The sequence below is a fragment of the Saimiri boliviensis genome, chromosome 5 (genome assembly GCF_048565385.1).
Source record: "Saimiri boliviensis isolate mSaiBol1 chromosome 5, mSaiBol1.pri, whole genome shotgun sequence".
NCBI lineage: Eukaryota > Metazoa > Chordata > Mammalia > Primates > Cebidae > Saimiri > Saimiri boliviensis.
The window spans coordinates 4242399-4252124 of record NC_133453.1 but is presented as its reverse complement, the minus strand read 5'-3'; the positions used below and the strand labels follow the sequence as shown (position 1 = coordinate 4252124).

Sequence of the window (9726 nt, the reverse complement as noted above, 5' to 3'; positions counted from 1 at the left end):
ATTGGAAATTTCGACGACGTGCTGCACGCTCAGCAAGCGGGTCCTACCCGTCCCAGGGCAGGACCGCGGCGCCAAGTCACCCGCAAAGTCGCTACAACTCAAACGAATCCTTCCCCTCCCCGCCGCCGTCTTTCTCCCCAGACTGGCTTGGGGACGAGTATCCAGGGCTCTCTCCCCGGCAGGGGCGCCTCCAGCGCCGGCACCTCAGGTGTCCGCCCCGCCCTCGGCCCTGCCGGGCGTCGGACGGGTAGGTGCTCCCGGAGCTGGGCGGGGCGCAGCCCATGTGGTTCGGGCGGGAGGCGCCGGGACGTGGCCAGCTGCCTGCCTGCCTGCGGGGGAGAGCCTGGCGCGAGCCAGCCGCCCTGCTTCCTGCGCGCTGCTTGGCCCCATCATCCAACCTTGCCCCGGCGCCCCGACCTGACGCCGCCCTGCTTCGTCGCCCTTTCTCTCCCAGGTGCTGGACCAGGGACTGAGCGTTCCCCGGAGAGGGTCCGGTGAGTGCACCAGGAAGGGGGAACAGGGGGGCCAGGGTGGCGCCCAGGACTGGGGGCTTAGGCTTTGGGGGGGTGCGCCGTGTCCCATGTAGCGCCACTGCTGTGAAAACGCCCCCTAACCGCCAGCCTCCCGACCCTGGTCCAGGCTGGTGAGGAGAGCGCGTTCCCAGCCACCCAGCCCTAGTCCCCAGGCTTCACCCGGATTCTTTGAGCAGACTGGTCTGGGTGCGGGGACGGGTGGGAATGGGGTGGCGGGGAAACCCCATCTCGGGCAAAACGGTTGGTTTTCATCAGAAGCTCCACTGCCTTCATTGCGGGTCTGCCATGCAGACGGGGCCAAGGCTGCTGACGCCGTGGATACTCGGGCTGGCCCCGGGGGAAAGGCGTCCTCCCGCCCAGGAACTGGTTTTGGGGTGAGGAAGAGGCCAGATGATCTTGGTATGGGAGGAGGCACCCGGCTCCCTCTGGGCGTCTAAAAGCCTGTTGCATTGGAATCAGCTTTTGTTTTCGGACAGTCTCCCTGGGCCCACCAGGCAGACGTGGGAAGGGTCTCTCAGGTGTGCGCACCTGTGGGCTTCATCCCTACTGGCCCCAAGTCCCCACAGGAACAGAATCTCACTTCTAAATCCCCGAAGCTTCCACGGGCTTAGACACCGCGTCCTACTGACGCTAACTGGCACTGAAAACTCCACCTCACTTGGGTTGGGGCCTTTACAGCTCCTTTTCTAGATGGCGTGATTGGTATCTTCCTTCTGAGGGAGTGATGACAGTTGCAGGGAGAGCAAGGCCCCCAATAGGCTCACAGGACAGCATTGCTGGTGGCTGTGAAGTCTCAGAAAAGGCTCCTGGACGTGCAGACCGCGCTGCTGAGCAGCGACATTGGCGCTTCGGGTTCACCTGGCCTGCATCTGTCCTAAGAAACCCATCCCTCCACCTGCTTGTTAGCGGAACTCAGCTGACCTCACCAAGGCCTCAGCCTTCCCAGGCCCAGCCCCCTCCCTGCCCAGGTGCTTAGTATCTAAGCAGCAGTCATAGGTCACTGTGCCCCCGGCCCCCACGCAGGCTCAGAGAGCAGCAGGAGGTGCCTCACAGGACTGGGACTGATTGAAGACACATTTAGAGAACACGGGACCGTGCCAAGCTCAGACATGGGGAGGTAGTGGGTCTTGCTGAGTATGGCATGAGTGACTCGGAAAAATTAAAACCAGCTGAATGTGTGCCCAGTGGGGGATGGAGTGGTGGAAGGGTCCCAGAACCCTGTGGGCTAATGGGAAAAGTGAATTTGGTGCCTTTCAATGGCTCAAGTGAGCCCCAGTCTCAGTGGTTGGGGCAGCCTTCTAGGGCCAACTGTCTTGTTCTTTTCAGAAGCAACCTCTGGAGGAACAGCCTTCCCCACTACTCCTCTCCACTACCCCCACGCCATCATTCCTCTTAATTTCAACATCCTGGCATCATCCAGGGCTGGAGAGGGCCAGAGAGGTCCTGGAGCTCAGCCATTGTCCATGGAACAGATGGGGAAACTAAGACCCTGAGAGGAGGGGCAGCTGTCCCAGGAGGCCGGGCGGCTGTGCCTGAACTGGAATGGAACCCAGCTCTCACCTCTCAGCCCCATCCTCCTTCTCAGCCTCACCTGGGACCCATCCTTGCTGTAGAGACTAGCACTAAGGCTTTAGGTGCAAATGCAGAACTCATGTCCATTTATAAATGAGGTTATCCAACAAATCCTTAGAGAGCTGGGAGAACCGATGGATGGCAGATCGGTGAGCAGGTGGTCAAGGGGAAGAACTCTCTCCCAGTGCTGTTGCTGCTGGAGCCATTCCAGAGCCTCGTGGCTACAGCACAGATGTGCCTGGTTTACCTGTAGGGAAGGGAGTGGCCCTTCTGGCTGGAAATGTGCCCATTTAGCCACTGATAAGGGCTGGGGGTCGGTGCCTACTGACAGGTATCAGGTCCTGCCTACGGAAATAACCACACAGGCGGACCTGGATGGCAGCATTTGGGAAACAGCCACTAAGGATCAAGGCAGAAGGCACCACAGTTGTCATCTCTGCCACCACCCCCCTTATCAGCAAGAATAGCACCATACGACACACCTTGGCTCTGAGTCAGAGAGCATTCCTGCTGTTGTTAGCTTGCCAGTTTCTGTTTGCCCAGGCGAGTGACCACCCACAATCACCATCATTCCAAGGCTCCCCAAGCAGCCAGCCCAGGAGGTAGTTAAGCCAAGTCTTCATCCAGGAGGAACGCCACTCCGCCCCGATTTCCCTTCAATTTGGCCAAAACATGAATTCCACTCTTCAATGGATGAAGATGACACACCACTGGAATTCAGCAGTCTGGGCCAGGGATACACATCTTACAAAATCAACTCCTCTCTCCCCTCCCTGCCTGTTAATCCCTTTGTCCCCTCCCACTGCCCCACTATGGCTGTTAAACCACTGGGGAAGGTAGACTGTCTCCAATGTTTAAAATATGATTGAATCTGAGCAGTGGAACAGAAGCTAAGTGGAAGTGTTTTGTTCAGGAAACTCGTGAGTAGGTGTTATCTACATAGAAATGGAACAAGAAGCAGATAGAGCAGGGTGGCATCTACCCTCCCCCAGCACACGCACTCTGGGAGCCCCCCCACCATCCCACTCAGCCAGGGCAGGCACAGAGCAGCCCTGCACCCCTCATGGGTCTAGCACATTCTCTACCCCCACCTCCCTGAGCTCGTGGAAGTCGAGGCTGCAGTGAGCTGTGATTACACTACTGCACTCCAGCCTGAGTGACAGAGTGGGACCTTGTCTCAAAAAAAAAGAAAAGAAAAGAAAAGAAACAAAACCAACATTTGAAAGGGGAAAAAATGGAAGAGGAACAGATATCCAGGCAGCCTCTAGGACATCAGTTCTGATGTGCTGTGGCCTTTTTATCCATACATTTACTGGTCACAGACTATGGTCTAAAAAGGTAAAGCTTGTGAGATTGACAAAAGCAGACTTTTCCTTTCGTTTTGCTTTTCTTCCTTACACATCATGATTTAAGTTTATCAAACTGAAGCCTGGAATTTTGGCTTCTACTTTAGGAGAAGAGAGAGAATGATACTGCTTCAGCTGATGGTCACACTGTCCATCCATTCTGAAAATAGAACATCAATGAATGCTCTTATGATCCCATTTTTTTCAGAACTCCTGAAAAATAAAAATGAATGAACTTTAGTCATGCAGAGTCATAAATCAAATAATAACTTTATGTTCCAATTCTTTAGAAACCAGAAAGTATGTGCTCTATGGGAGCATTAAAAATTAATTCTGTGGTAAGGGTTTCCTGACTAGACCTAAATCCAACTGTAAAAGAGCAGGGTTTGTTTGTCCCAAGGCACTGGGGCAATCTCTTCCTGTCGCAAACACTCATCTTTATGTTTAAGGGTGGAAATGCTGAGGAGTGGGTGCAAAAAATTCAACAAATTATCCTTCTCCATTTTTATGGCATAGGCCAGGGACTACTTTGGTTGACTTCCATGAGAGCTCTGTGGACATTTTCATTTTAAATGGTATCTGCCCAGAAAATGTCACTTTCCATAATTAATCTCTTGTGCAACAAAATTGAAGTACATCTCCAGCACAGGGGGAGTTTTGTCAGTATTTTTGTGATAAACAAATGGTCAGCAGCACTGATAAGAGATGCTTTTCAGAATTCAGAAGCTAAATTGAGTCTTTTTGATGGTTTTAAGACTTCCCCCTGAAAGCACACAGGTTGGATCCCTTCTCTGATGTTCTTAAGAAAATAGGCCCAAGTCCTCAAGGAAAACTTGTTGAAATCACATGGTAATTTTTAAACTTTCAGTTACTCACAACAGAACTCCTAGTCACACAAACAAAATCTTCCCCAAAGCCTCAGTGACCAGAGCAGACCTGGTCTGTCTGTAGCTGCAGCATCCAAGGGTTGAGGGCTTCCCTGTCAAAGCCTGCTGCATACCAGGGAGCTGCAAGCACCAAAAAGCACCTACCGTGTGCTGGGAACAGACAGAGGTACTATTCTGGTGAAGCTTAATGATAACTAATGGGACATCGCCAACTGTTAAGGGGTATAAAGAAACGTTAAAGGGATGGGGACAGGTGAAGGAGTAGAAACCAGAGGATGGTCAGGGAAATCCTCTGTAGGGAGTGTGCACAGTTTTGCAGTGTCCAGTGTGCATGCATTGGTGGTGAGGTTCTCCCTGGCATAATTGTGCTCCAGTTTCATACCCAGCAATAATGTCCACATCAGCATGAGCTGTGAGGCCTGTATGTTATTGCCATATGAAAAACCAGCAAGAGGATCTGTCATTCTCTACTCAGCCACCACCACTGCATCACTGCCCTGCCTCACACCTATCACCCACCCAACAGGATGTAAAGGCCAAGGTCTTCTTTGACTCACCCACCACCCAAGTGAATGAGTCTCCCCTAGAGCTTTGCTACTCAGAGGGGTCTGGAGAGCAGCATGGGCCAACTCTAACATGCACCTGAGCTGCCTGGGGACCTTGTTAAAAGGCAAATTCTAAATGAGTAGGTCTGGAGTGGGGCCTGAGAGTCTGCATTTTTAACAAGTTCCCAGGGGATGCTGCTGGTCCACAAGCCACATTTTGAGTAGCAAGCAAGATTCTAAGGTTCCACTTATCTTGGCTTTTGACAGAGGATTTTTCTTCCTCTGTCCTTTGGACATTGATTGGGATCAGGTCTGATGAACTTCAAAAAGGGCATAAGATCATCTGAGGTTTGACTTCTTGGTCATCAGGTTACCTGCAAACACAGCATCACACAGTGCATTGGGTGGGGCTGCTGCTCTGCTGAGCAGCTGAGTCACACCAGATTCTTGGCCAGGCACTGTGGCTCCCACCTGGAATCCCAGCTTTTTGGGAGGCTGAGACAGAAGGATTGCTTGAGCCCAGGGGTTCAAGACCAGCCTGGGACACACAGTGAGACCTTGTCCCTAAAAAAAAATTTTTTTAAGTTAAAAAAAAAAAAAATCAGCTAGATTTGCTGAGGGTGAAGCCTGGCCACCAATAGTGTTAGGTGATTTTAATACACACCAGGCTTGAGAATCCCTGCTGGGTAACCCCGTCGCTAACCTCTCTCGAGTAAACAAAGCTCAGCACCTGCTGTTCATCCTGCCCAGATGTCTTGTTCTCCCAAGTTGCATCCCTTTTGCCTCCCCATGGAAATTATGTAGCTATTTCCAGCACAAGCACATCCCCCTCACAGGCATCAGGCTCGTATGACCTCCCACTGAAGCCACACCTCCCCCAACGTGGCAAACCTAAACAGCTCCCCACACCCAGAGGATGGTAAAACCTTCCAGGTGCTGTATAGTCTCCCAGCTTTTCCACCTAGTGGGTCAGTCATCCAGACATCCCTCTCCACGTGGAGTCTGCACCATCGCTCTCGATCTGGGGGATGCACAGGAGACTCTGAGCTGACTGTGACTTTGCTGTGACGTTTTCTCTTTTCTGTGCTGTTCCCTCTCCCAAGAAACTGAAGGTGAGAAGCCTCAGGGATGGAGCATTTCTCTCCTGGGGTTTCCCATTGCAAAGCTCAACCCTAGGTTGGGGAGAGGATCCATGCCCCTGGATGAGGAGATCACTAACATTTATCCCACAATGGAAAGAGAATGAGGGACCCGTGCTGAGTTTGTTCAGGAGAGTGGGAAGTAGATCCCTTTTAAAATTCGAATGTGGGAATTTCGCATAGATTCATTGAAATTCATTACACTACACAAGTTTCCAGACAAGCATTTGCCTGTTTAGAAAACCACTTAACCCAAGTAGAGACAGATGTCCTGAGAAATTAGTGGCATTCTGTGGTGTCTCTTACTTTGTGACTTGGTTGGCATTGGTAGGCTTCCGGGACTGACCACTTGTGATCCTGTGACATTCCAGGTGTGACCCCAACAAGAAGCAGAAATGGGGAAGAAACTGGATCTTTCCAAGCTCACTGATGAAGAGGCCCAGCACGTCTTGGAAGTTGTTCAACGAGACTTTGACCTCCGAAGGAAAGAAGAGGAAAGACTAGAGTAAGTGTGCCGTGCTGAGCCCACAGAGCCCGGGGTTCCTGATGTCCCCCTCAGGGCCATCATCTGGGTGCTCTCCGGCCATGTGCAGGGTGAAGACTGGTGGACACAAAGCTGGGTCTGGGACAGGGTTCTTCTTTCTGGCCTTGGTCTTCTCAATGAAGGGATCTGACTTGCCAAACGGACATTCCATTCTTCTCTGAATAGTTTTATTTCAATTTGACCCAGTTTCTGTGGTGATATCTCCTAAGCCAGGTCAGGCTTAGCCACATCTTTGAAGAACACAGCAAAAGGTGATACATGGGGAAAGTCTCCACTCAGTTCTGAAACACCCAGATGTTGGAATCAAGACTTTAGGACAGAGGCCGCCCTTCCACCTTTCCTTTCATCAGTGCCAGGCAGCATCTCGTCCTCACCATGGCTGACCCCAGCACCGTTTTGTACCACTCTGCCCAGTGACTGGGCTAAAACCCACCTGTCCTTGTTCACACCTCCCTCTGCTGCACATCTTCCTCCCCCATCTGTCATCTGGGCCCCCTTATCCTTTCTTCATGTCTTTAGTGGATTGGGTCAGCCTGTGAGAAGGAGGCATATGAGGAAAGTAGTGAAGCAAAAGCTGAGAGGATGGTCCGGGTGGAGGGTGGAGGGCAGAGGGCAGAGGGTGGAGGGTGGAGGGCAGAGGGCAGATGACCCCTCTGAAAACAGCAGGAGAGAGCCTGCATGCCTCAGGGACAGCATAGGCTGGCAAGGCTGGAGTGGAGTGAATGAGGGGGCCAGGAAGAGAGTCGTTTGGAGACGTAACGGGTGGGAGACATGGGATTTGGTGCAGGTCACAGGGTCCTATGGAGCTTTACAGGGCCTCGACCTTTCTCTGAGTCACCACAGGCCTTTGAGCAGAGCAACGGCAAGTCCTGGTCTCTGTTTCATGGTGGTGGGCTCTGTGGAGTGGCCTGATGTACTTGGCAGGCAGAGCCAGCAAGCTTGTCGAGAGAGCAGATGTGGCGTTTCCAGGGTGGGGCGGATCAAGGGCAACTTTAAGGCTGTGGCCTGAGCAACTTAAAGGACAGAGGTGAGGTCAGCTCTGCTGGGGAGGGCACAGATGGAGAGGTTTGGGGGAAATGTTTCAGGCATGTTGAAGGGACATCACGCAGCTGTGTCCAGCGGGCGTTGGACACACACTAGCCCAGAGCTCAGAGGCTTCAAAACAGTGAAGCTTCAGATGGTGAAACCAGGTTAATGGTATTTGTATTCGTTTCTAGGGCTGCTGCATATGTGACTTGTACCCTACAGCTTTAGCACAGATTTAGTTTTAGGTTTAAAACATACAGCTGTCCTGCACTTCTGCAGATCAGAGGTCCTAAAGTCAAGGTGTCCTCAGAGCTACATTCCAGCTGGAGGCTCAAGGGAGGACCCATCTCTTGGTCTTTTCCAGGCTCTAGAGCAGGCGTCCCCAGACTTTTCACACAGGGGGCCAGTTCACTGTCCCTCAGACCGTTGGAGGGCTGCCACATGCTGTGCTCCCCTCACCGACCACCAATGAAAGAGGTGTCCCTTCCTGAAGTGCGGTGGGGGGCTGGATAAATGGCCTCAGGGGGCCGCATGCGGCCCGAGAGCCGTAGTTTGGGGACGCCTGCTCTAGAGGCTTCCTGGATTCCTTGGCTCCTGGTCCCTCCTCCACCCTCCACCTCCAAGGCCATCAGCACAGTGTCTAACAATGTCTCCCTCTCCCTCTGTCTGCCTCTCACCCTCACCCTCTCTCGCCTATGCCTCCATGGTCATGTCCCTCTGTCTGACTCTCCTGCCTTCCTCTTTCCCTGTGAGGAGAAATGTGGTTACATTTAGGGACTTCCCACATCATCCAGGACCCTCTCTCCTTCTCAGGATTCTTAATATCATTCTATTGGCAAAGTCCCTTTTGCTATGTGAGGTGACATTTTCACAGGTTATTGGGACTAGGACAGGAATGTCTTGGGGCGACAGTATTGTTCAGCTGACCCCAGCATTTAAAGCTGCAGGGCTGCAGGAGACCACACTGAAAGAGAATTTGGATAGAGACCAGCCCCAGGGGACTTCAGCTCGAGCACATTGAGGAGACAAAGCACTAAGAAAGGAGACAGAAGGAGCCGCAGAAGTGGGGGGCTTTGGGTCCCCACGCTGAACAGGGTCCATGACAAAGCATTAGGTGAAGCAAGAGCAGTTTGGCCCCACACGGAGCAGGGGTACCCATGTTGGTGGAGAGCTGCCCCACCGTGTGATCCCCCACTCTCCCTCAGCACTGGACCACCGATCACCCCTGGATTCCATTATAGCCCAGGTTTCACCACTGGCCTTTGGGGAGGGCCCATCCTGCTGGCCCTGGTAGAACCAGTACCAGACTGGTGCCCACAGCTGGCTGCAACCAACTTCTCAAACCCTGAGCAGGGACCGCTGACTGGCACACAGCTGACCCAAGGGCTGCCACCCTGTCCCCTCCACTGGCAGGAAAATGCAGTCCATGGGCCCCGTCCTCACCCTCCTCTCTGCAGTCTCAGATCCCCTGTTTCCACATTCTGAAGTCCCTCACCCTCTCTTTCCCATTCTCTCTATGTAAACTCAAATGTTCTCTCTCTGTTTAAACCAGAGCAGCAATCCCTGCCTCAGCCTTGGCATTCAGGCTGTGCCAAGCGGCAGAACCCTGTTCTCATTAATAGAGTCTTCTTCCCGGTGGGTCCTTCCCAGGTGGGTCCTGCCTTGTCTCCAGGGCAGCCCTGGCTATTATCAGCCCTTATTTTAAACAGCAGCTTGTAACTTCTCATGGCTTATGTATAGATGATGCAGAGAAATGGAAAGGAAGGGGGAGCCATGTTTTCAAAGAAGCGGGGGGAGGGAGCCAGTGGGGCCTGAGGGTCCCGGGCAGGCACTGTCTTTCAGGGGCTGTTGAGTGCTCAGCCCCGCTCCAGTCCAGGCTTCTCTGAAGCAGGTTTAGCAGAAACTCCCTGTGTTTCCTGTCTGTGATTCACCCACTTCTGACACCCGTCTTTCCTTATTTCATGTTCTTCTCATAATTCCACATTGCAAAGAAGGGACACACCTCGATCACCTCTCAGGACTCTTAGGAAAGGACTTTTTTGTAAGAACACGGGTTCTGATGACCCCACCTGGTGGGTCGCTGATGGCCAGTTGGTTACAGCCAAGGTCACATGGCTCATTGTGTGCCTGAGGT

The 9726-nt window shown here is 52.7% G+C and overlaps 1 protein-coding gene across 8 annotated transcripts in view; it reads left to right on the top strand.

Annotated features, from left to right (window-relative positions):
* The first annotated feature begins 302 nt into the window (after positions 1-302).
* The window catches only part of MLPH (melanophilin), a 69911-nt gene continuing 60487 nt past the window's right edge, over positions 303-9726 (top strand). For 4 of the 8 annotated variants that reach the window (XM_074398806.1, XM_074398804.1, XM_010347228.3 and 1 more), the window contains exons 1-2: positions 304-494; positions 6394-6527. In XM_074398806.1, the coding sequence (XP_074254907.1) occupies positions 6418-6527 (110 nt within the window). In that variant the 5' untranslated portion in view covers positions 304-494; positions 6394-6417. Of the gene's footprint in view, positions 495-6393; positions 6528-9726 lie in introns of all 8 variants that reach the window. The other 4 variants (XM_003936748.4, XM_074398805.1, XM_074398803.1 and 1 more) reach the window with 2 other exon arrangements.